The sequence below is a fragment of the Odocoileus virginianus genome, chromosome 11 (assembly GCF_023699985.2).
Source record: "Odocoileus virginianus isolate 20LAN1187 ecotype Illinois chromosome 11, Ovbor_1.2, whole genome shotgun sequence".
In the NCBI taxonomy this organism is placed as follows: domain Eukaryota; kingdom Metazoa; phylum Chordata; class Mammalia; order Artiodactyla; family Cervidae; genus Odocoileus; species Odocoileus virginianus.
In genome coordinates, this window is record NC_069684.1 from 11,177,746 (window position 1) to 11,204,980 (window position 27,235).

A 27,235-nucleotide genomic window follows, 5' to 3' on the forward strand; every position below is an offset into this window, starting at 1 on the left:
CAGACACACTCTATCCAAGGTCAGGTCACGGTTAAGTTCTCTCATCAGACTCTCTTTATCATCCCCATTTCCAAATTAAATTGAAAACACACACATGGATTTGTGACATCTATTAGTGTCTTCCAAGTCTTCCTCTAATTACCCTGGCCTCTCATTTACAGGCGGGTGACTTGACCCAGAAGCACACACAGGGTTAGCCAACTGTGTGAGCGCCACGGGGCTGAGGATGATAGCGGCTTCTTCTCTTTCAAGTTGGCTCATCACGCTGCTACCCGCTTCTGAACCCACGCTACATCTGACACGAAGGGGCGCCCTGGCAAATTGGGAACTGCTCGGCTCCTCCAAACTCATGGCGGAGGTTGGAAAGGCACTGATGTTGGCCAGTCCGTCCAGGAAGTCAAGCATTCACAGTCAATTTGCAAATCATTTTCCCCCTAGGCATAGAGGCGACACCAGACGGTCTTCATCATTAAAGCGCTTTCCCTCCCGCCCCGCTTCAGCTTGCCCCTTTAGCTTCTACAAGGAATGAGGCTAAAGAGTGAGCAGAAAAGGTGATCTACAACATTCCGAAAGCATAGGAATTTAAGCTGGAACAAGCTATCCGGGGAGCAGATGGATGAAATGTTTACTTACTCGGTGCAGATTTTGTTTTGTTTGTAAAATTTGTGCCGCGTAGCAAACAGTCGAGATATGTACTTGGCATTTTCAATATCATCCTTGGAAAAGAAGAAATGGGGAAAAAAATAAACATTTGTTTATATATGCATTTCATTACGAGTCCTCTGGGCAGGGACACGTCCCTTCCTCCCTTCATATCAGGCACAAAATAGCCCCCTGAGCCACATAACAACATGCTGAAATTCAGCGGCAGTCATGTTGATAAAGCCCACCCAAAGGTATTAGATCTGCCTGCTAGAGAATCCTTTATGTCCAAGGCGCTGGGGATACACCAGTGACCTGGCATGTCTTTACATCATGCCAAACCGAGTACTTTGCAAATCAATAAATGAATCAAGGCAGAGTGTGGCATGGATATCAAGCATCATTCAATTAGAGGCAGAGAGGTGCGTGAACTGCCTTGGTTCTCAAGGAGGAACTCAACAGAAAGGCAATCACCAGTTTGCTTCACATCAGGCTTGGGCTGTGACGGCAAAGAAAATTCAAATAAGCCAGCGAAAGAAAATACCAGGCCATATCATCAGAGCTGACTAGTAAAGGGCATGCCAGACATTGTGATCCAGTACAAATGAGGCTGGTGGAAGAATGCAAAGCCTAGAGTAAAACTCAGCTTGGAACCCTGACATTGTGAGCATCAGGTCACCACCACCCCTTGGAAATGAGTGATGGCAGCATTGGGCACATAATGGAAAGTAATGGGTCTGATAGACTATTTATTCTCTCATGACATGGAGACCAAGGAAAGCATACTAGGAGTTGAGAAGTCAGACAGCAAGCTGCCTGTGGGACCATGCCTTCACTGTCTGATTTACCGTGTGAAAGAGGGCGGTCTCCTCTTTGTTGACGAGCTCCACCAGGATAGTCGACTTGTTGTGGGTGATGTTTCCCATGTCATTCCACCTGTGCAGAAGAAATCCCACAGTGTTTGCCCAAAGACTTTCCAGACATTTATGACAGTACAGGAGGGTCATCTGCTATTACTGAGCCTCACTTTACAAATGATGGTTTAGCTGTATTTTTAAAAGCTAAACGTTTCTTCCTTCAAAGCAGAAATGGAAATAAAATGCAATATGCATCTACTTAAATAGCTACCTACCGCCTCGACGCTGCTGTTTGATGAAGTACACTTTCCCTTATAAGCTAGGAGAAAAATATGCAAGAGACTTCTGCTGCCTAGTTTTTCATATTTCCAGATGGACAAAGTCTTTCCCATGAACCCCATTTTCAATACTGGGAGAGCAGGTCATTTAAAAGTCACGTGTGGAGTTCCCAGGAGGTCCAGGGATTAGGATTCCAGCCTTTCACTGCTGTGTGCCCAGGATCACCCCTGGTTGGGAACTAAGACCCCACAAGTCACACAGGGCAGCAAAAAAATAAAATAAAATAAATTATGTATTTTCAGGAACCTAGGCTGAAGAATCCACAGAGATTCTGTGTTGCAATGTACACTACAGATTTGATTATGCCACTTAGAAAAAATGCTGAGTGAATGTTTAATGTGTCTACATTTTTGTGATATAAACACACACACACACAAATTTCCTTCCCTTTCCTTACAGAGATCTGACCTAAAATGAGATACACAGACAGAACCACCACACAAGGGAAGGGAAGCTCCTGCTTCCCATCTATTTAGAGCCAGTTTCTAACCATCTCTTACACTACCTGCCCTTCACTCTGCTCCCCAACCTATAATTCCCTGCCCACTGCCTTTTCCTCTCCATCCTGCTTTTTTTTTAAACTTAAAATTTTTTTTTTTGACCATGCTGTGGCAGAATGAAGGATCTTAGTTCCCCAACCAGGGATCAAACTCGAACCCCCTGTAGTAGAAGTTCAGAGTCTTAACTGCTGGACTGCCATGAAGTCCCCTTCTATCCTGCTTTTGCTCACTGCACTTCCATCTCTGCCTGAATGATTCCTTTAAGACTCAGAAGCAGCCACCTTCTCCAGGAAGCCTTTCCTCACTCCCAACCACCTACATGCCAGGAAAGAGCCGGGTGTAGTCCTTTATCGGTCACCACATTGTATCACAGTGGTTTATGTCTGTGATCAGACTAACTAACTAACTAAACCAAACTCAACCATAGGACCCGTGCCTTGGGCAGAGACTCTGCTTGCTTCATCTCTGTATTCCATGGACCGAGTACATCTGGTTTAGAGCATACGCTAGATGCTTGCTGAAATAATGAAAAGTAAGGATGTTGCCTCCTATCTGTATAAAGGCCAGTTCTTTTATTAGCTCTCTGGGCAGACAAGTTTCCCACTTTGGAGATGAGGCAATTCAGGCCAAAGGGGAGGACTTGGCCTTATCCGCTCTCCTTATCAGCATGAGTTATATCGATCCCTTACAGGTTTTCCTCCAGTCACCCTTCTATTACACCAATGTCATCTGTGTTTATATACATCTACAGGTACTCTGCAAGCTGTCTGCTGACTAACAGCTCCATAAGATCTCATCTACATGGCCTCACAGCTACATGCTCCTTACTGAGGGTCTCGAAAGAGAAAAGATATTTGATATTCTCTGGCTCCATTCCCTCAAATCGACGGCCAGAATCCTGGATCCACTCCTCACTCCACCATATGACTGCACCTTTAGCGGCACAGTTAACAGGAACAGTAGCAGTAAATTCCCATCTTACAAGGGTTTCATGGCACATGCTAAAGGAAGCAGGCTGGAAGCAGTTCCCAAGGAAACTGAACAAAACCTTTGAGGGGCTTATTATGATCAGTGAACTTTCAAACTGCTATTTTCGATTTAATCCAGAGAGCCGGAATGCAAAATCTATCTGCCTCTCTTCTCTGGACTCAAGCACTGATTTAACTACAGAGAACTGTGTGGGACAAAAGGCCCGGGTAACTTTACCTGGGCATAAAAATGTATAGCTCCAACTCTGCCCACATTTATATATTTTGCTCAATTCGTTGCAGGTATATGAGTCCTGCAACATGTCCCAAAGTCAAAAACATGTCCAAAAATAAAAAAGCTTATTTTGTAGCCCCAAAGCCCTCTCTCTCCACTCCTCCTTCAATAATGTCTCTATTCAAAGAGCAAAAGGAAACAATTGGACAAAAATAATGGCAGGGTGGGGACCTAGGAAAACAAAAGCCAATTAGGAAGCTTTTAATGGGAAAACTTTCTCCAAATGACCTGCAGTAACTGCTGATCCAAGAAGTACACGGCTGGCCAAGAATTTACTTCCAGAAGGTGGACCATGCTCTGCCTCTAAGAGCCGTCTTTGATCATCTTCCCTGGACTGCGTGCAGCTCTGCCTATCAGATGCACACACAGGAAAGCTGCTTTTCCTGTAAATAATAGGCCACACTGCCCTCATAAATGAAAGTAAGCGTGCAGTTTTTCGGATTTTGACACTAGCATGGGATCTGTGGGCATCAATACAAGGCAAGCTCATGGACCTGTAATGTAGGGGACACCCTGTCACTTCCCTACGCTGCTTCCATTCCTGTTAAATGGAAAAGAAGGCTGAAGGATCAAAGTAATAAAAAAGGACCAACGTCTTTTCATTAATGATAACAAACACTGATTTTTCAAAACATACTTTCACAAAGAGCCCTCTTTCTTTAATAGAAAAATTAGTTTGCACCTTTATAGCACATGGCGTTAGGCAAAGGGCGCGCTGGGCAATGGATGAAGCCAGGTTGGATTTAATGACTGGTCATGGGTAATCTCTCTTGCCTGGAAAATCCCATGGATGAAGGAGCCTAGTGGGCTGCAGTCCATGCAGTCGTTATGAGTTGGACACGATTAAGCGACTTCACTTTCACTTTTCACTTGCATGCATTGGAGGAGGAAATGGCAACCCACTCCAGTGTTCTTGCCTGGAGAATCCCAGGGACCGGGGAGCCTGGTGGGCTGCTGTCTATGGGGTCGCACAGAGTTGGACACGACTGAAGTGACTTAGCAGCAGCAGCATGGGTAATCTGGGCAAAGTGCATCCTGCAGGAGCCTCATGCCTAAAGAGCCCATTTCCAACCAGACTCAGAGAATTTGGTTCCATGCTTCTGACTCAGTGGAGGTTCAACTATGAAGGTCTTGGAGTCAGTGGAAACAAAGAGCATTCTCTATCCCCCGCCCCTAAACAAACCCCCAGGGAAAGTGAGAGGAATTTCTCCATAACCACTTAAACCCTGCAGAGGGGTCTCATCTTATTAGAGTTGAGAAAAGCTCAACTCTTATCCACGGTCTGGCTCTTAACTCATCCGTATAACTTTCATACTCCACGGGGTTTGGGAGAACACCTCCAGGGGAGAAAGGAGAAAGGAGACAAATCAGACTACCTGTAGATTACTGCTTGTCTTCCAATTCTGTTCCTCACGAAAATCCCCATAAAGAAAATGCCCAGGTGCACACTGTTTCCATGATTGTCCTGCGTAAGATCAACAAGAGATCGTTGTGAGGAAAAACATCCCAGCGGTCTGGTAGCCTCCCCATGGGGACCGCACCCCGTTTCTCGCCCATACATGGAATGAGTCACAGACGGCATCGGGGCAACAAGGCACCCTGAAGGGAGGTGTCCGCTGCACATTCTAAGAGACTACATAGATACGTTTTCTTCTTTTATCTCAATTTGTCACATTTCCTGTTTAAGAAAGAATTTTAGGATTTTTCTCAGATTGGTTGGCAGTTAAGATCTCTTTCATGAGCATCTATTAATATCTTTTTTAACCCTAGTTTTTGTTTTTCTTTTAAATCAAAATTACATGTGCATACATTTTGATTATATATGCATACTGTATATGTGCAATTACACAGGCACATAATTTGAGGAATTGAATATTCTTTAGATCTTGTTTAAAGCACCAGCAGTCACCATTTCCTCTCCTTTAAAGGCATCCAGTTCTACCACTTAAAGCCCTAGAGTGTGTCTATTTGCATCCACCATGCTCGGCCTTCCAATTTAGAACCTCGTGTTCCTCAGTTCTGGGATATTTTCTCAAATTACTACCTTCTGTTTCCCCTGTTCACTCTTTTCAGAACTCCCATTATTCAAATGCTGAACATCTGGGCTGGCCCTCCAATTTTATCTCCTGCCTCCCACATTCCATAACTTCAGGGTTTTGGTGAGACTTTTCTTACTCTTCTAACCTGTCTATTAAGTTTACCATTCTGATATCATATTATAAATTTCTGAGAGTTTTTATTTTGTGAATGTTCTCTTTTATTTTTTTTTCCAGATTAATAAAATTGAATGTTCTCTTTTAAAAGCAACCTACTCCTTCAATGAGGTAATATATAATACATAAATATGTAAAATCCCTGAAGCTCACAGTATGAGGGATGGGGGAATCCTTCACCCTGCAGAATCTCTGCCTCTTTTGGGGTGCTTCATCCTCATTGTGCTGACCTCTGTTATTCCTATCAGGGCACCCTGGGGGGTGTGATGATCGAGTATCTATTCATGCTCCAGGGTGGGAGGCTAAACATTGGCTGGGACCTTTGTGAGCACAGGAAGGGCACGTGGACTGTAAGCTTCACTGTTCGCAATCCGCTGGGCCCTGTCTGGGAGAGGCCAGGGGTCTTGTCTTCAGTCCGGTCTCTTGGTCCAGTCAGGTGCCTCCAACCTCCTGCCTGGGAAAGCATAACCCAGCCTCCAGTGTTCTTGAAAGCAGAGTGGGAGTAAGATTCAGCATCCAGGGAGCAAACTGTCACCCGGCCCCCTGTTTTCACTTGGGAGGCGTCCTCTTTGTGGAGTGAGGGGAGAGACACGCCCAACTCAGCCCAGGAAAGCAAAGAGAAACCCCTAACCTTCCTCGGAATACCTGATCCCATCTAAGACACAAAGACCTCCTTCTCTAGGACCTCATCTCAACCCACTTCCCCAAAACTTTCCATTCACATAGGAATCTTCTCAGAGAGAGACAGAGAAAGGGGAGACAACTGCTGATGGCAAAAGCTGAGCGAGAAAGAACTCGGGATGGGGGAGAGGGCCTCAGTAATTACAAGGAGCTAAAAAGTAAGTTACATGATTAAAAAAAAAAATCTATGTGGGAAACGAAGACGGGCAAAGTAGAGATGGGAAGAGAAAGGAAAATTCTGTGGAAAGACTTCCCCGGGGATGCTGCCAGGAGGTGGGTGCAGAGGTCGAGGGGGACAGATGGGGACATGGGGGGAGCAGGCCACCATCGTGGGACGATGAGAAACCACGGACCACACGCCCGTCAGAACAGCACATGCAGCTCGGGTTGAGGCTCCAGACCCGGTGTGACCCATTCCAGAAGCTGCCTCCCCCTGTGCCCACCTGCTCTGACAGTACGGGAGCCCACGGAGGCTGCGGGCACCCCGTGTTTGTGGACGGGGAGGGAAAGCCCTATCAAGAAATGCACTGGTATTCCTGCTCCCCAATCTTGAAAAATTTTTTGAGAAATCACTCACTGGGAAGAAAAAAAAAAACCCTACATGAAACTTAAATGGTCGTCCCTGGGACATAGCCATAACATATGTTTGAAACCTTCCTTGGCCAAGAAGGTTGACCCAGAGGGACTCCATCACCACGGGCAGGCTGCCCTTGATGCTTTTTCACTTACAGCCGACTCCGTCACAGCCCCCACGGGTACCACCGCCCCGCCCCGCATCCTTGGGTCACCCGGAATCACGCGGTCTGTAGGTGGTCACCTGAGTCATGAGCAGATATGCAGTGGGGGAGGAAAAATAGCAGCAGGCCAGCAGACTTACACCCACAGGCCGTGAGTCAGCCGAGCCTGTCTGCCCACTCGGAGCAGCTCTGGGAGCTCCCTGCACTTTTCCCACTAAAGGACAGACTCAAAAATGCATCCGAACCCAGCAGAGCGGATTTCAATGCCGTCTCCACTGCTTCTGCTTCCCACAGTTCAGAATGACTTTAAAAACCACGCAAGCAAATGACCCCCATAACCAAACCTCCAATCTCCAGGGCCCAAAAAGTCGGGTTTTCTAGAAGTGGAGAAAAGTTTACTCTGATTTTCCAAAATATCATGACTATATATGGGCTGCTGAAATGTAAGTGGGATGCAGATGGCTTCATAAGGCATTATTGCAAGGAAAAGGGATTACAACCCTATGAAGGGCAGCCGTCAGCGAATCAAAAGAAAATTAAACCAATCTAGAAAAGAGCCATTTGGCCTTGTTTGCAAGCTGCGGCCACCCTGCTCTAGTCTACTTGATACACATGGGCAGTTCTCATTAAGGCAAATTGCAAACGTGCAACAGAGGGGGAACAGAACACTTATAAAACAGCCAGTGGAGCCAGTTTGCAGTGAAATGTTTATGCTGAAATTGCAGGAGTCTCCCAAATTGCTGAAATGTGCCAGTTGCTTTAGGTTTCTGATAAAACTCCGTCTTTGGTAAAGTGGGTCACCAGAGAGAGGAAAATTAGTTTGGATGATGGACTCAGCTCTTATAGATGACCTTGCACCACGACCCCACCACCACACCCTCACTTCAGGAGGTGAATTTGTGGCAAAGGGTGGGATGTGCTTATAACCATTTCCTAGGCATACTTTCCAGAAAACACCAAAGGGGCTGGAAATCCACAACAGAGGCTCTCTAGAGCCAGAGAAATAAAGTATAATTGTATCCAGGAAATGTTTCATTCTTCCTCACAAACAGTTATCACTGCATCAGCCCCAAGAAGAGAAAAGAAAAGGCTGGGGAGGAAAACTGCTGGGGAGGATGATCTGTATTAAGGCACACGTGACGTTGGCTTCGTGTCCCGCTGGCTTCGTGTCCCGCTGTAAGGTCGGCTGTGACCTTGATAACTTCTCGGCACCAGATGGGCTGGTTTTGGCTACTTACTCAGAAGGTCGTCTTACAATTGAGACAGTCTGCTGAGGACTGTGGAAAGCTTCAAAATCTCTCCATTAACAAAAAAGGGTTTGCTTTCACTAAAGTAAATTGGACTTGCTAACTAATGGCATGTAGAAATGAGAAAGCCAAGCCTTCTGGTTCTCTGCTCTCAAGCAACACTAGTTTTCCAAATGCCTGTGGTGTTCTGAGACAGCTGAAGCAAGGACAGGGGATGCTACCTTCACAGGGAAGATCTCCTGTCCAAATCCATCCAAACGTTCCACCTCGTTGATGTACAGAAGCTCAGCTTCTGCTGGCAGGATTCCACTAAAACCAAAAGAGTATCAAAGGAGGAAACGGTTAAGGGCAATAAAATCAGTGGAAGACCCGACTCTCCTGGTGGCGAATTCCAGAACCGTAGCTTTAGTTCTGGGAAAGCCATCATCACCCAACTGTAGGCACAGTACTTTACTAAGTAATTCATTAACATTTCCCCCAGTAGCCTTTCACTCAACAGGGAATAATAAGAGGAAGGTAAAGCATTTAATTGAGAGCCACAGCCCTATGAACATGGATTATGCCAGACTCCTGGTGAATAATGCTGACTGCTGGGGAAAAAAAAAATTTTTTTTTCTCCAACCTGGGGGAACAAATCTCCACTGTTAAGAAAAAAAGAAGGGAAAAAGGAGGAAAGGAAAAAGATTATGAGTATGATAATTTGGGAGCCAAGTAACGAAGTTAAGAGAGCCTAGGACCGCTGCACACATCCTCTGAGGTTGGAAGTGGTGGTGGTTTAGTTGGAAGGGAAGCTGTTTATTTTCTATTCATCGCAAAGAGCTCCAAGCGGCCCTGAATAAGCTCTCAGTGATGACTTGAATCTCACCATTTTTCTCCCTGATCTTGACTTTCCCACCCAAAGTAGCTCTTGAGGTCTACACTCAGCACAAGCAGCCCCAGGCTTCCCAAGTCCAGCAACAGAGTTTTAGGAAGGTCACAGAGAGGAATTCCTCTGGCCAACAGCTCCGCATCAGTGTGGGTCTACTGGTGTTGAAGAACAGGAGAAAAGGGGGGTGGGGGGGAAGAAAGGAAAAAAAAAAGGAAGAAAGAAAAGAAGAAAGGGCAGTAGGGGAAAGAGCACAGTTTTCCAATCTACATGCACTCTCAGAAGACAGCTGAGTCACTTGCTACCAGAAACAGAACTATGGGGACTCGAGCCGCCGGCTGCGGGGTGGGGGGCCACCACCCCCGTCTCAGCCAGGACAGCGGCCGCGCGCTGGGCCAGGCAGCCCCACCTCACCTGTGGGCTTTGTGTTCCTGGGCCACCTTCTGCGTCAGTTCCTCCAGAACAGCTTCTTCCAGGGCCAAATCCTGTCAAAATGGAAAGCAGTTCAGGTCCCTTGTGATTTTGCTCGTGAGCCTTGAACGCGCTCCTTTTTTCTAAAACATGTCCCTGACCCGCCTCACTTCTTCAACCTCCCACGAGTCCTCTGCAATTCCTTTTTCTCTTAAAGTTAATTTTTTCTGGAGTAGAGTGGCCTTATAATGTTGTGTTAGTTTCTCCTGGACAGCAAAGCAGACCAGCCTTAAAGTGTTAAAGTGGTAGTCGCTCAGTCGTGTCTGACTCTTTGTGGTCCACGGACTGTAGCCCGCCAGGCTCCTCTGTCCACAGGATTTCCCAGGCAACAATACTGGAGTGGGTAGCCTTTCCCTTCTCCAGGGGATCTTCCCGACCCAGGGATCCAAGCTGGGTCTCCTGCATCGCACGCGGATTCTTTACCATCTGAGCCACCAAGGAAGCCCCAATCAGCTTTATGTATGCAGGTACCCCGGAGAAGGCAATAGCACCCCACCCCAGTGTTCTTGCCTGGAAAATCCCAAGGATGGCGGAGCCTGGAGGCTGCACTCCATGGGGTCGCTACGAGGCGGACACGACTGAGCGACTTCACTTTCCTGCACTGGAGAATGAAATAGCAACCCGCTCCGGTGTTCTTGCCTGGAGAACCCCAGGGACGGGGGAGCCTGGTGGGCTGCCGTCTATGGGGTCGCACAGAGTCGGACACGACTGAAGCGACTTAGCAGCAGCAGTAGCAGCATGCAGATACCCCCCCCTTTTTTGGATTTCCATCGCACTGAGGTCAGCACAGAGCATGAGGAGCGTTCCCTGAGTGACAGAGCGGGTTCTCATTAGTTATCGACTTTATACATAGCACTGTGTACATGGCAACCCCAATCTCCCGACTCACCCCACCCCCTTCTCCCCGCGGGGTGTCCACATACGTGTTCTGTGTGTCTGTGTCTCTATTTTTGTTTTGCTCGTTTTATTCGTTTGAATTAAAGGTTGTCATCTTTAGAACAGAGGTTCATGTTCACTTTTGTAATTGGGCTTTCTGCATTATAACTTAGGCTACTCAAAGGCATATTTGGGGCTGCCATCTTAACTCTGGAGGGCCTAAGAATAACTCTTTTTCATTGAGCTTCTTCTTCCCTGCCTGCCTGCCTCTCAGACTTGTAAGGGACTTCCCTGGTGGTCCAATGGTTAGGGCTCCACACTCCCCATGCAGGGGGCACGGGTCTGATCCCTGGTTGAGCAACTGAGATCCTGCATGCCGCCTGGCATGGCCAAAAAAAAAAAAAAAGAAATGCTTTGTAAGTGCCTACACATTTTTAACAAAAATGTGAGGATATACAGGCAAATGAGTTTCCAGGCCATCATCCCCTCAAAAGTTGAGCCCAGGAAGGGACAGTGCCTGACCTTATCCACTGGCCTAATCCCAGCAAACTAATTCAGAGCCACTGTAGGCTCATTCAGAGGCCACTTGGCGGGGCCTTGGGAGCAAAAGAGGCCACGACAGCTAAACTACCTCAAGGGAGCTCCAGAAGATGACAGCTGGGGAGCTAAGCAGCTGGAGTCTGGACCAGATAAACCCCAGGCCCCTGGACCAGTGTTGCGCCAGCTCCCGTGGGAGTAGCATCACCTGGACACAGGGCTTCTCAACGCCCCTTCCAGAACAGTGCGACTCTTTACAGAGCTTGTTAAACACCTACTGGGGAAATGAGAGGGAGTCTGGAGGAGCAAATCCAAGACGGGGAGACCAGCCAGTTGCTGAGACACTGCCAGGCATGGTGACTCTAAAGCTTATCCCATCCCCTGGGGCTGGCTCCAGCCAGGAGCCCTGATGCCTCTGCCCTTCCTAGGCAGAAGCCTGGAAAGTTCCATCCTCCTCTGAGCCCCAGTCAGGGGCTGTGTGAGCTGTGTGTCCCGGGGAGGCCCTCTGAGGCTCATCACAGCCACTGGGAGTCGGTGGCGGGGTGGGCGGTGAGGGCTGATGCTTTCAAACCACCCAAAATGCCTCATTCCCTTGGTTGTAAAACATCACGTACATAAAGATTACCTCCACTTTAACCACTTTCCATGAAACACTGTCCCCAAGAAGGTATGCCTCAAAACTGTAAGAAACATCTATCTCAAATGATGAAATTGAAAAAAAAAAAAAAAGAAGATTTTTAAAGTTGGAAAATGCTAGCATAGCTCTATATTGGAAATTCTTAGAGCTCTGCAGATGGTCCTGAGACACCTTAGAGAAGACTGAGGGAATTACTGGCAGCTCTTATTTTTCATAGGTGAGCTGTTTCATTTGCTGTTGTCTGTTAAGCCACCCACTTGAAGCAACTCAAGTTCACGTTAGGAAATAAAGCGCGACATTTTCAGTTTAACGCTGTGGGATCACAAGGATGCCACGTGGCTTAGAAATCCAGCTCTGGGTACACATCTGGCTACCAAGGACTAGGGATAACTCGATATTAATTTTGAAAAGCCAATAAAAGGTGTGGGACAACAGGACAAAATAAAGCTAAGTGAAGATCAAAGAGTGCTCCAGTAAACCGCTGCCTCCAACTCTCTAAAAGAAGAAAAAGTCCAAAGGGACCCTCTGCTTTTGTACTCAACCCCACCAGCGCCATCTGCATCTGTCAGGGCCTCCCCGAGGCATGCGCCCCGCCACTGGGCCGGGCCAGAGCGCCGAGCTCCGATGAAAAATGGCAGGGAGCGAGCCTGCACACAGCAGCACACCTGGCGAGCGCCCTGCGTACTTAACTTTGTTCTTTTGCTCAGCGGCAGAAATGCCATTTGACAAATTCGGTGGCTTTATGAGATCAAACACAGCCATTCATCCCCGGCTCCCTCCCCCACCGAAGGAACGCATTCCTCCCTTTGAAAGCACCAGTGGAGCCCAGCAGAAAACTGTTCAGCCTGCCTGGCTCCCCACGGCCTGCTCGGCCAGGTCACCCCCGGGCCTGGCATTCAGACCTCGCGTCAGGGCGACCCAGACGTCCCTGCAGACCTCTTCTCCCGAGCTTGTACCTCAGGCCAATTATTCCCAACACAAGCCGCTTTCACATCTCACCCTGTCGTCTTTCAGGTCCGTCACACCCACCACTCCCCGGACAAGGCTTCCATGTTCCCCCGCGCAGGACAGGAGCCTTTCCCACTCCAGACCCACATCTTCGGCCCTGTGTGTCTCTCCCAGAGTCCTTACCAGAATCTGCCTGCTGTCTTCCTTACACTTTGTTATTGTTGTTGTTTAGTCACTCATTCGTGTTCAGCTCTTATCAACTCTGTGGACTGCAGCCCACCGGGCTCCTCTGTCCATGGGGTTTCCCAGGCAAGAATACTGGAGTGCGTTGCCATTTCCTTCTCCAGGGGATCTTCCCCACCCAGGGATCAAACCTGGGTCCCCTGCATTGCATATACACAGATATCCGCTCGTGTTTACATTCTTTTCCCACATAGGCCACTACAGAGTGCTGAGGAGAATCCGACCCAAATGACCATCGCTACCCTCTGCCTGTCCTCTGTCAGCTCACGTTTCAAAGAGCGCAGAGTGTTCGTACTTAGAAAGCATGCACGTCAGCATCCTGCGCTTGCCTGAGACAGAAAAATATGCTGCTGATCATAATAATATGGATGAACCCTGGGACTGAACCCAGGTCTCCCGCACTGAAAGTGGATTCTTTTACCCTTTGAGCCGCCAGGGAAGCCCCAGAATACTGGAATGGGTAGCTTATCCCTTCTCCAGGGGATCTTCCCGACTCAGGAATTGAACCCGGGTCTCCTGCATTGCAGGTGGATTCTTTACCAGCTGAGCTACCAGGGAATCCCTAAAGGATACATGACTGATGGCAAAAGCTAAGGAATACTCATGATTCAGACACACAGGCTGACATCAGCGTCTGCCACCTCATCCTCAACAGTGCCCAACAGGACTTTCTGGAATGATGGAAATGTTCTATAGCCAAGTTTTCCAGACAGTAGCCACGAGCCACAGGTGGCTATTGAGCATTTTTTTTTAAATATATCTTATGCAACTGAGGGACTAAATTTTAAATTTTATTTAAGGTTAATTCATTTCAATCTGAATGTAAATAGGCACCCATCACAAGTAGCTGCTATCTCAAAAGGGGAAGCCTTAGATCCAAGAATAACACCACCAATATCTGTCTGTTCATAGTGAAACTGAATGAGGTCTGGACTGTTTTAATACACAATTTGCTTAGAGCCCAGTGGAGACAGGTATTATTCTGAAAAAGACATGATATGTACAAAATAAGTTCTTTACTGCTTCACAGCACTTAAACCTGTCAAAGCATTTTACCATCTACAAATGCACACATCTCATGCTGGAAATCAACTTTGAATATTCTCCTGGTCTCTGCCTAAAGGCTATGTGACAGAGACTTTTAATGAGAGAAACGTTAAAATAAAAAGAAAAGAAAAGATATTCTAGTATCAGGTTCATCACCTTCATTTGTCACAACTACGCACACTCTCTAAAATTCTGAGGTATGAGCTGCATTTTCCCTTCCACAACGCACACAGGAAAACATCCTGACTTTTAAGGTGGACTTCTGAGATGTCAGAGACATGGACACCAAGTCCCATGCAGAACTTCTCGAAGTAATCTGCAATCTCTTTGAACGGAGGTTGATTTAATCAGTGGAATTAATAAGGGATCAAAAACAGCAGATCCAGCAGATAATACTGCTGTTATCTTAGTGGGAATAAGACTAAATACAGAGCTACTCATAAAAAGTTAGAGATCTTGCAGTATTTCCCTCATTTAGAAGAATTAGGTTAAGGTTCAGATGAATTTACAGAAAAGGGAACCCTTGTACACTGCAGGTGGGAATGCAAACTTCTGTAGCCACTTCAGGAAACAGGGTAGAGAGTCCTCAAAAAATTAAAAATAAAACCAGTACATGACCCAGCCATTCCACTCCTGGGTATATATTTGGAAAAAACAAAAACACTAATTCTAAAAGATTCACGAAGCTTAAAGTTCAGAGCAGCAATATTTACAGCGGACAAACCATGTGCTCTGCTCAGTCACTCAGTCCCGTTCAACTCTTTGCCATGGACCCACCACGGTTCCTCCATCCACGAGGATTTTCCAGGCCAGAATACTGGAGTGGGTTGCCATGCCCTCCTCCAGGGGATCTTCCCAACCCAGGGATCGAACCCACGTCTCCTGCACTGCAGGTGGATTCCTTAGTGCCTGAACCACCAGGGAAGAAACAACCTAAACGTCCACCAGCAGATGAATGGATAAAGAAGATGTGGCAAGTCCACGCGCGCGCGCGCACACACACACACACACACACACACACACACATGAAATAGGTAACGCAGCTATAAAAAGAACAAAATTTTGCCATGTGCAGCAATGTAGATGGCTTGGGAGGGGATTATACTAAGTGAAACATGTCAGACAGAGAAAGACAAACACTGTATGATATCACTTATATATGGAGCCTAAAAAAATACGACAAACGAGTGAATATAACAAAAAGAAGCACTCACAGATACAGAGAACAAACCAGTGGTGACCAGTCGAGGGAGGGGAGAGGAACAACACGGCGGTGAAGGAGTGGGAGGTACATATGACTGGACACCAGAGAGGCCAAGAATGTACTGAACAATATGGGGAACACAGCCAAGATTTTGTAATAATTATAAACTGAAACTAACCTTTAAGAATTCTATAAAAATTAAAAAAAAATTAACTTAGGACTAATTTAGATTCCTCTCATGCCCTGACACAGATAATTTCTAGCCTCTCAAAACTTAATACCTTTGTCTCCAGACACTCAACTCTCTCTCTGAGACCACAGTAGGTTAGATGCCAAGCTCTCCCCATTGCACTTCCAAAATATCTTGTGTTGCTTTTTTTGTTTCTATCCTATAGTGCAGTAGTGATAGTTGCTCAGTCCTGTCCAGCCTTTTGCAACCCCGTGGACTGCACCAGGCTCCTCTGTCCATGGGATTCTCCAGGCAAGAACACCGGAGTGGGTAGCCATTCCCTTCTCCAGGGGATCTTCCCATCCTGGGAACTGAACCCAGGTCTCCTGCATTGCAGGCAGATTCTGTACCATCTGAGCTACACGGACCAACACCTAATTCCTATGTCATGCTGAGAACACTCTCATCTGACATCCTCCTGCAAACAGTCTCATTGGTCTAACCCAGCAGTTCTCAAGCATGGGGTCTATGAACCGCTGGATGGAGTCCACCCATTCGAACTCCTCAGACGCACTATGTTTCTGTACCACTGCTCCCCTCTGTACCCCTGAGCAGCCGTCAGGATGGCCAGCTGACTCCTATCCAGTCACGCCTGCCACCTCACCCCTGCTCCTCCTCCCTCTGTCTAGAGCATCCCTTGCTCCCCCTGACCACCACCTGCCACAATGCTGCCCATCTTTTAAGATGCAGCTCACACACCATTAGTCCCTCAAGCCCAAAACACAGGTAACCTCTCCCCACATAAAATCCTGATCGTATTTTATCATACGTGGCTTTGCATTCAGATTTTGGAAACCCAGGTCAGTTCTTTGAGCACACACACACACTCACACACACACACAAAGTGGTGAATGATCATGATTTATAAAATCAGAGCTGAATGTTGGAGTGGGCATGGCTTTTCCCTAAGATGGCTTTTCAAATATTTTAACTTTCCTGACGAAAACTCTTCTCAGTTACTCCAAAGCTACCAAACATTTCCCAAGAATAAAAACCTAGCTTCATCCCTAATTTAACTCAAGAGTGGACATTTTACTTCATAGACTCATTCAACAAACCCACGTGAGCACAAAATTATCTACCAGACAACCATGGACAAGACAGAGAAGCTCCCTGCTCAAGCGCCACGGAGAAGGCATTTCAGCTGACAATAAAAAGGAGGGAAAGAAGGAACACCTTTAGATCCCAAAAGAGCTCTAAAGTATGCATATGAAAGGGGATTTAGCAGTTAGTGCTGGATGGTTGGAGTGCATCCTACAGGCGGTCAAGGACAAGGAAGCTTTCTGTGAGGAGGTGGTATCTGAATCAAGACCTGAACCAGCAGTCACAGGAAGACCCGGGGCCGAGCATTCCAGACAGAGGACGGGCAGGACAAAGGCTCTGGAGTGCCTTCTGAGAGGCACAGAAGGAAAGAGAGTGTCTTTCCTGGGGCTCCAGTGGCTAAGACTCTGAGCTCCCAATGCAGGGGGCCCGAGTTCAACTCCTGGTCAGGAAACTAGATCCCACACGCTGCAACCAGAGTTCACATGCCGCAACTAAGACCGGGTGCAGCCAAATAAACATACAAATATTAAAAAAAAGAAACAAGGAAGAGAGTGCCCAGGACTCAAGGCTAGTGTGTGAGGCATGGAAGTGTTCTGAGGAGGCAAGAAGAGCCATCTTTACTTTTCCCAGGGTCTCAGAAAACTTATCTCCATAAATGCAGGGGCATTCTTCCCAGGAAATACATGTGTAAATTCCTCTGAGATCTTCGAAGGGAAGAATTAAATATCCAAAGAAGATAGAACATGAATTAAGAAAAAGGAAGATATACTTACCATAGGAAATAGTACATATTCTCTGAGGAAATCTTGAGAATCAAACTGATTATAATCTCCAAAATCAGCTGAAAAGACAAGGAGGGAGGGTAGTCTTTATTATATGACATTAAAGATGGGATAAAATAGGGTAAATTTATTACCACATTGACTCTTCTCACTTCATCCTACTTCTGCACTATTATTAAATACAAACAGTGCCAAGATGGGTTTGCCATTACTAACACTTTTACATAGTAATAATGTAAATATCAGCATGCAAGCACTGCAACATAATTTTCCAGAAAGAACAGAAACATTTGAAAGTGATTCCTAATCTATTTTAAGAATTTAAAACAAACCTATATTTATCTTTTATGAAATATGCACCAACACAGATCTTAAGACTATCTGCCAAAGGGACTTTTTAACACAAGGTTAATTTTGAGAACTGAAGCGCCAAACCCATCTGCATCTCTTCATATATCTGCAGCTGGAAATTCCCACTGTAAATCACCCTTGGCAAGCAATGCTGCAAATTTTTACACCTCCTAAACAACTCCATGTGTTACAAGATGGCCCAAATTCTGTTTTGTCCTGTTTTCATCTCACAATTGTAAGTCTGAACACACGTAAAATGAATACAGAGAACCTCTATCATAAATCGATAAGTGTCTTGCAGCTTATCCAACTTGCTCTCAACAACAACAAAAAAATCAAAACAGTATGATATTTAAATTTCATGTAAAATGTTCACTATCAGGTAGAAATGGATCCAGACATCTTTAAGGTAACAAGAATAAGCAGATCCACACAGAAAGCCAGTGTAAATACGTTACCAAGAAGGCAAGGTTGCACCTACAGATATGTGTAAATTCCTACAAGTAATTACAAGGTGAGGCACTTGGAAATACCAAAGACCAAGAGCTCTGCCTATTTCCAAGGTCGGTGATCTGTTATCATACTTTGTCACAGCTTATATCTCTGTTGATGTGCCTTTCTAACTGCCCAATGAAAGTTCTCAGAAAAATTATTCTACACATATTACAGCTAGAGGATTTCACCAGATTGAATAGCAAACTTCAAGGATCCAAGTAAAAGGGACCCCAGAGTAAGTTCACCAACTTCCTTCAGCCTGAAAGCGATCACCGAGGTCCTCCAATATCCAGGATGCTTGTAATGAGCCCAATGATTGAAGAGTGAGAGGGGAAAAAAGAGAGTTAAAAAAAAAAAGAAGAAGAAGAAGAAGAAAAGGAAGCACTTAAAGGAAAAAGACCCAATTGGAAGATGAGGGACCCACCAGATCTTTCCTTGCATCTCCCCATTAAGGGTATCTTCTCCACTGTTTGAATTATTTTTCAATTATAACCACGGATGGTTCTGTTATACAGTCTGGGCATTGCTCCTTCCCCTTCCATTCTTTAGGTGAACAGATGAGAACAGCGCATTTTGCAGACTTCCAATCCACAGGGAGAAGCTAACTACTAAGTATCATATGGCCAACCAAAACTACTAACCCATTAATATCCCAGGAGTGAAAGTTATCAAGGAAAGGCTGCCACTTTAAGCGTTTTAAATCCAAAAGGTTTGACTTCAGTGCAGAGTTTGGGATGAGAAGTTCAGTTCACAGCTTCTAAAACAACAATCCACACAGCAAGGACTCCGCAGCTGGCAGGGAACATTTGGATGGTATCTGATTTTAAGCAAAGTTGCTACTGCAAGGGAAACACGTTTCTTTTTAAAAAGAAACTTGTCTTTTATCTTCTTGTTTTTAACATGACTCAAGACGATGAAGCTACCAGTCAATAAAGAACAATGTATAAATATATGTACAAGATTACACAGTGTGCTACACAAATAGGGGCAAAAATTTACAGAAGATTGAAAAAAAAAAAACAGCTGTCTGATGGATCTGGATCGATGTAAGTAGGGTAGGTTGAAAGATAAATTGACCCTAATACACATTAACTGTCTCACATTACAACACTGCATTTTAAATTTCTCTCTTTAACTGTCGGAATAAAGTATAGTATAATGTCTTAAGCTCTCACACTTGAAACTGATGTGAAAGTCACACAGTCATAACATCAAACCACAAAATATGACCACATTGGGCAGTGGAAAAATTCTAAGAAAATGGTCTACAAGCCCTGCAATGGAGCTTTAATTAGAGGCAGGATGAAAGCTGCTATTTCTTCAAATAAAACTAAAATTATACAAGCTTAAGCAATTTGCGAACAGCTCTGAGGAATCCACCATCCTGCCACCAAAAGTCACTGCCTCCGCACTTTTAATGTAAGACACCTCAAAATGTAAAAACAGTCATGAAGGGATCATTTAAGTAAACTTAACTTTTCCCTCCTAGAGGCTAGCGGTGCCAGCATTCAAGACAAGATGGATTGTCACGCACCAGTCCCCACTCTTACCTTGCACAGCTAAGCCTGCCAGCCGGATCACCTGTTCCAGTGAACACCGCAACCGCCCTTCCAGCACGTCTTTTTTGACTTGCAGGTAATACTGATATCTATTCATGGAAACAGAAGAAATAACCTTAAAAACACATACTTGGAATATATTCCCACGCCATGAATGCCTCTAGATCTGACCCCTTGGGTACACAGCAGGATACACAGGTGATGTGGATAAAGGTCAGGTCTATACAAGATGGAAAGTGACCTCTGCCTGTTTGTCTTTGTTTGATGTGGCAGGTGCCACATCCCCTTCGCTCTGAGTTCGAAAGTGCTCTCATCACATCATCTCATGGCAGGCCGGCAGGATGAACTACTGATAAGGACCAGCCCTTCATAACAAGAGATGAGAATGGGAGCACTCTTGCACACCTGGACACCCACAGCACACAGCTGCCAAAGCCACGCAACTGTGTGCATTCCTGAAAAAAAAAACTATGGAAGCACACTGTTTTTTTTAAATCCCAAGGTGATAGAGGGTAGAAGACAAACAGGCCAAATCATTTAGAATTCTGCTAATGGACAGGATAAAGCTTTTCAGAGGCAGGCTCACCCTCCACATCTGTGACTCATAAAAATCTAATCGAATGTGATACTGAGCCTTCCAACCCAAAGTACATCCTCAAAGCAGCAAAGTGCAGACAGACAGAATGTGCCCATATACAACAGCAACCTGAGACCAGACCACTGTTCTCAGAAGCTAATAAAGCGCTATTGTTTCCTTGCCAATAAAATCATAATTAGAATTACCTAAGCGTTTAGAAATCTTCTCACGCCAAACCTTTACATCCCAGGACTCCACTTCCTTTGAATATACTCTTAAGACAAACTACCTCTAGAAGAGTCACACTTTTTAGGCATTAATTCTTGGCAAATGCTCACAACCTCTTTGCTCCTGGTAACCACAAATCTGTAGTGTCTTCAGAACTTCAGCATGTCAATCAAGGGAACTTAGGAGTGACCCAAAGCCCTGCTCTCTTGGAGAGAGGCAATCAGTTGTGAGAGCTAATGATTGCTGTCTCTACCTTGATATCATGGACATCATTACATGTCAGTAGAAGTGTTAGTCACTCAGTCACGTCTGACTCTGTGTGACCCATGCACTATAGCCCACCAGGCCCCTCTGTCCATGGGGTTCTCCAGGCAAGAATACTGGAGTGGGTAGCCATTCCCTTCTCCAGGGGATCTCCCCAACCCAGGGATCAAACCCAGGCCTCCTGCACTGGCAGGCGGATTCTTTACTTGCCTTTAGGGAAGCCTATTACATGTCAACCTAGCACCTATTTGAGAAGAAGAATCCGGCATTCTCTACAAAACAGTCTCTACTTCTTTTCTCTGGAGTCTACAGCAGAGGGTAAAGACAGCCAAGTCAGTCTCTGGTGGGGAACTGTGTGTTAGTCGCTCAGTCGTGTCCGACTCTGCCACACCATGGACTGGGGCCCTCCAGGCTCCTCCGCCCATGGGCTTTCCCAGGCAAGCACACTGGAGTGGGTTGCCATTCCCTTCTCCGGGGAGCTTACTGACCCAAGGATCGAACCCGGGTCTCCCACATTGTAGGCAGACTCTTCACCATCTCAGTCACTAGGGAAGACTCTGGTGGGAAAGCCTTTACTTACAGTTAGAAAGACCAACTCTGAGTTATCTGAAGCTTTTCTCTAGTCAAACTTAATATCTATTAGAAAAGCCACCTATTTTTCCCACTACCATTTTATCTTTCACCTTAAATATTCATACTCATTTTATAGGGTCCATTATTTTATATATATATATAAGAATATTATTTATTCTCACTTTTTTTTGGTTAAAAATTGTTTTATTCTCTTAGCAAATTTCAATACAATTATATAAAGTTATACAACATAGCAGGACTTCCCAGGTGACACATTGGTAAAGAATCTGACTGCCAGTGCAGAAGATACAGGAGATGTGGGTTTGATGCCTGGGTCAGGAAGATCCCCCGGAGGAGTAAAAGGTGACCCACTCCAGTATTCTTGCCAGGAGAAGCCCATGGACAGAGAAGCCTGGCAGACTACAGTCCATGGGGTCGCAAAGAGTCAGACATGACCGAGCACACATACAGTATAGTGTTATCAACCACAGTCACGCTATACATTAGTTCCTTAGCTCTTATTCATCTTATACCTAAATGTTTCTACTAACCTTCCCCTATTTTCCCTACCTCTCAGGGGGTCCACTTGTGAGTCAATAATTTGACTTCCTGTCAAAATCAGCTGACTAAATTAATTAAGGCTGTACATCGAGGCTGCATATTGTCACTCTGCTTATTTAACTTATATGCAGAGTACATCATGAGAAATGCTAGACTGGATGAAGCACAAGCTAGAATCAAGATTGCCGGGAGAAATATTAATAACCTCAGATACACAGATGATACCACCCTTAGGGCAGAAAGTGAAGAAGAACTAAAGAGCCTCTTGATGAAAGTGAAAGAAGAGAATGAAAAAGTTGACTTAAAACTCAACATTGAGAAAACTAAGATCATGATACATGGTCCCATCACTTCATGGCAAATAGATAAGGAAAGACTGGAAACAGTGACAGACTTTATTTTGGGGGCTCCAAGATCACTGCAGATTGTGACTGCAGCCATGAAATTAAAAGATGCTTGCTCCTTGGAAGAAAAGTTATGATCAACTTAGACAGCATATTAAAAAGCAGAGACATTACTTTGTCAACAAAGGTCCATCTAGTCAAAGCTATGGTTTTTCCAGTGGTCATGTATGGATGTGAGAGCTGGAGTATAAAGAAAGCTGAGCGCCGAAGAATGGATGCTTTTGAAGTGTGGTGTTGGAGAAGACTCTTGAGAGTCCCTTGGACTGCAAGGAGATCCAACCAGTCCATCCTAAAGGAAATCAGTCCTGAATATTCACTGGAAGGACTGATGCTGAAGCTGAAGCTCCAATACTTTGGCCACCTGATGAGAAGAACTGACTCATTTGAAAAGACCTTGATGCTGGGAAAGATTGAAGGCTGGAGGAGAAGGGGACGACAGAGGATGAGATGGTTGGATGGCATCACCGACTCAATGGAAATGAGTTTGAGTCTGGGAGTTGGTGATGGACAGGGAGGCCTGGTGTGCTGCAGTCCATGGGGACGCAGAGAGTCGGACATGAATGACCAACTGAACTGAACTGACCGAAATCAATTAATGTACATAACAAGTATCTTTGCTGATTTTCAGAGACAAGTCCCTGGTATGTGGAGAAAAAAATCTTTGTGTCCATTCACCACTCTGAGTCCAGAGGACACTGCCTTGCCCTCACCTACTCACTGTATTCTTAGCTGGTTAAAGGCATCGTGGAGTCTAAATCTCAACAAACAGGAACAGAGGTTATATCTAAAAACTTGTGATTGAAACTCTTCCTAGTAATAAGGTGGTGGTCTACTGCTTCTGAATGTGCACTGTTTGGAGCAAATACTAGATAGGATACTTTTTAAAACCCTGTAAAGTTGAAGACACCGCCCTTATGCGTGTGTGTGTGGTTCTTTGTTGACGGAGTTTCTGGGAATAACATACGATGGCGGGAAAAGGGGAAGCCACAACCTGCCTGGTCATCCTTCACAGGAGAGAACTGGAGTAAATGAAAATATTTTGAAGCAATAACGGTACACGAATTAAAAGAAACAGCATGAGAGCAGATCAAAGTATTGAAGACTACAGAAACCTGAATTGCTGCAGAGTTAAAATATGTTACATGTTACCTTCCAGCTTTCATTTTTCCTCCCTGTTCACTCAGGTCAAGTCCCCAAGCTCAGGCATATTTTTCAGATGTTTTATCCAAGAAGAGGGACCATCACAAAGGGCGGACCCATACATTTCCAGGATGCACACGCCTCCTGTCTGCCTGCACGCCTTCTGTTCCCAGGGGACAGACAGCCAGCCTGCACATGGCAAGTGCCAAGGATCATAGGTTCCATGGTTTCATTCAGCAAACCAAGAGCCCCAGCAAAAACGCTCTACACTAGCGCCTTTGCTTCAAGGAGCATGCACCCTTATTAAGTACCAACACAAGCGAAGCTCAGAGTTTTACAGCCCTTACTTAAACAACAGATTCATGCCTAAAACCATAATCTAATGATACACACTATTAGTTCATCTCCTCGAAGGAAGTTAGGAGGGAAACACAGGAACACCAGGATTTTCCCTGGTCCTTTAGGTTAAACGTAGTCTAACACTGGGAAATGAAACCAAGGAGCAGAAGAATGCAGTGCTCTTTCCTGGAAGCCATCCAGACTACAAGAGAATCTGAATAGCGTTAATGATATGGTACAACAGCCATTTGAGATTGTGGATATTACTACATGAGATCACAGGCACGGGGATGGAATCTGAACCACTTTGTTAATTGACTGTTTGCTACATTTCTGCTCAAAAGGCACTTTTATAAAATATAATAATTCTATCCTATATGAAGACCAAATTAGAGAATATGAGCTGAAATTCTATTTCTAGAGTGTTTGGTTTTTGCTTATTTTTGATTAGAGATTCAATTCTAACAGAAGTCAAATGTAACAGTGAATCTTATTTTGGAAACATGCAATTTCATGGAAGTATACTCCACTCCACCCTGTCATAGCTTTGGGTGGAGGGGGAAAAGAAAAAAACCAATCTTTGTGCCAGGAAAGTAAGTATTTGCCAACTTTCCAAAGGGATCCTCTTTGAAAACTCAAGCCCACAAGGAAAACTTTTAAATAATTTTTATATTCAAAGACCTGGAAATAGTCCATCTGACTGCTGAGGTCCAATGAATGGTTTTAGGTGAAGATTTTGCTTTCTCTCTAAGAATTAGTGAACATAATTGTGCTTGTTGAATAAGGGTAATATTTCTATTTTCAAAGCTTTTTGTTTTGAATCTCCAGAGAATATTAATTTGTGGATTGAATGCAGGTTTCTCTGGGTGAAGTAACAAAGGCTTCCTGGTAACTGGTGCTATTAAACATCACACCTGAAAACTCGAAGTCACTAAGAACCTATCCCTAGAGGTTTCATCTGTCTTGAATTTGTTTTTGTTCAGTCACTAAGTCATGTCCAACTCTTTGCAACCCCAAGAACTGTAGCATGCCAGGATCCTCTGTCCTTCAGTATCTCTCAGAGTTTGCTCAAATTCATGTCCATTGAATCAGTGATGCTATCTAATCATCTCATCCTCTGCCATCCCCTTCTTTGCCTTCAGTCTTTCCCAGCATCAGGATATTTTCTATACAAACTCGAGAAAATAAGTGACTTTTCCATGTTCCCTCCTCTCCCTAAGATTATGAAAAGAAAGTTTTGAAAGAATACCACACTGAGTTAAATCAATAAAGCATTCAGTCCTTCCATTCATTCCTGCCAGCGGCGTCAAAGGACTCTTTCAAAATTATACCCCAAAACATTAGCCTCAATGTTTACAGATGTGCTGCTAAGGTCTTTCACCTCTCATTTTAATTCACATATGAGGGCTCTATCTAAGCACTTGTGCAAGCCTGTTGCACTTGCGGATCTATTAATACTTCTCAGACTGAGACATTCCACGTGTTGGCCTGGAAAGTATGGACTGTACTGCCACAGAAGCACAGATAAGAAGAGAGAACTCAGAGGCAGAGTACGTGCTGCTTTTAAAGGGCTCCTCCCAGCCCTCTCAGAAATGAAATATTCTTTCCAAGTCCAGTTCAGCAGAAACGCCTTAAACACGGGGTAGACATGAAAATCTGAAAGCTTTAAGATGTGACTTGGGGGCACTTCCCTGGCGGTCCAGTGGTTAAGACTCTGCCTTCCAAGGCAGAAGGCTCAGGTTCGATCCCGGGTCAGGGAACTAAGATCCCACATGCTGTGCCACAAAAAAATAAATAAAATCAAGATGTGAATTTGGTTGGGCGTCTACCCACAAGGGCAAGAGCCTGGGCTGAAATCACAGGATGGTGGAGGCGGGGGGTCAAAGGTCACTGTCACTGCTCTGAATGTCTGCGGAAACTTGCCACAGGGCTGCCTCTCCCAGAGGGTCACAGCCACCTACTGAATCAACTCTGCGATTAGCTTTGGGGGTCAGCGACATGGAGGAGGAAACGGCACGTGTGGATTCCAAGCAGAAGCCTCCCAGGCCCGTGTCTGGCTCCCTGTTCTGCCTCCCTCTGCCGTGAGATGTGCAGCACCCAAGTAGGTACTGTTGCTCAGTGAGTCTGAGCCCGAGAAAGACGGCAGTGGACACAGTGGACATGGAAGATGGCGAGCAACGAGCCTTTGGTTTTGAAAGCCACAGACAGCTGGAGGTCACACACTGTGGCAGCGTGAGCTAGCCTAAGCTATCTAATAAGGGAAGGACTTCAACAACTCAAGTCCGGGTCTTTCGTTTCTAAAGAAGGAAACTCCATGGAAGGAGGAGAAGGACTGGTCCAAGTAATAATGCTCCTTAAAGGCAGGACCACAGAGACCAGAGCTTGGAGATCCGTTTCTGCACGGCAACCACAAGGCGACGAGAGTGGGGTTGGATTCCCAGCCATTGCAGGCAAGTCATCGATTTCACTGAAGTCAAAAAGTATTGCAGAAATAAAAGTGCAGGAACTCCCGTGGTGGTCCAGTGGTTAGGACTCAAAGCTTTCACTGCTGGGCTTAATCCCTGACTGGGGGAGCTAAGATCCTGCAAGCCGCGCAGCACAGCCACATTAGAGAGAGAGAGAAAGGAAAATACAAACACCACTGCTGGGTGATTTTCACGATCCCAGGCTTCCATAACCATGCTGCCCTCCCCCCTCTGTTAGATCTATGCCACAGCACATGAGACAAACACTGACATGGAAGCTGTTCTGAGAAAACATTACATGACATGTTTCAGAGTTTGGCCTGTGGATTACTCAGATCTGTGTTTTCTCCCAGCAGTAGCCTCTGGGATAGTTCACGTTCCTCCCCCCCGAGGCAGAAGGAAGGAAAAAGAGACCAAGCTATGCATTCTAACTACTCGTTGACAACCTTGAAAGATGCGCTGAAGGATAAAAGGAAAATCTAGAGACGGGGGTCTCGGATTACAGGCTCCTGCCTAAAAGGAGAGGCCATCCCCAAAAGCAGATGCATACTAGTCTCTTAAATGCATTTATTTCTAAATGCAAAATGTTTTTAAAGAGTAAACAGGAGTTCATCATCAGTATTACATACAGTTGTTACTGCCTTGCATTGAGTAAAGATACTTTCCTATTACGGGTCATTAAAAGTTACACAGACTTCACTCAATTAAGGTATTAATAACACCTGAAGCTGTCCGATCAGCACATACCATCCACAGATTGACCTCTTTCCCGCCTCGTGCCCAAGGAGATCTGGGACAGAAAGAAAATGCTCTTTCATAGTTAAGAACAGGTCAGTAAAAGCACTCTGTTCGCCTAACCATCTGTGCACATGCAATGTCGCCATCAGAGAGCTACACATGCCTTTCCTGTCTCTACA

At 45.4% G+C, this 27,235-nt stretch overlaps 1 protein-coding gene across 4 annotated transcripts in view; it reads right to left on the reverse strand.

Moving 5' to 3' along the window:
- The window catches only part of PTPN14 (protein tyrosine phosphatase non-receptor type 14), a 188,019-nt gene that overhangs the window by 43,702 nt on the left and 117,082 nt on the right, over nucleotides 1-27,235 (reverse strand). For all 4 annotated transcript variants that reach the window (XM_070473930.1, XM_070473928.1, XM_070473929.1 and 1 more), the window contains exons 4-10: nucleotides 19,759-19,856; nucleotides 17,354-17,421; nucleotides 9,759-9,829; nucleotides 8,701-8,788; nucleotides 4,978-5,066; nucleotides 1,491-1,578; nucleotides 634-716 (exon numbers count right to left, since the gene is read on the reverse strand). In XM_070473930.1, coding sequence (XP_070330031.1) covers nucleotides 634-716; nucleotides 1,491-1,578; nucleotides 4,978-5,066; nucleotides 8,701-8,788; nucleotides 9,759-9,829; nucleotides 17,354-17,421; nucleotides 19,759-19,856 — 585 coding nt within the window. The remainder of the gene's footprint in view (nucleotides 1-633; nucleotides 717-1,490; nucleotides 1,579-4,977; nucleotides 5,067-8,700; nucleotides 8,789-9,758; nucleotides 9,830-17,353; nucleotides 17,422-19,758; nucleotides 19,857-27,235) is intronic.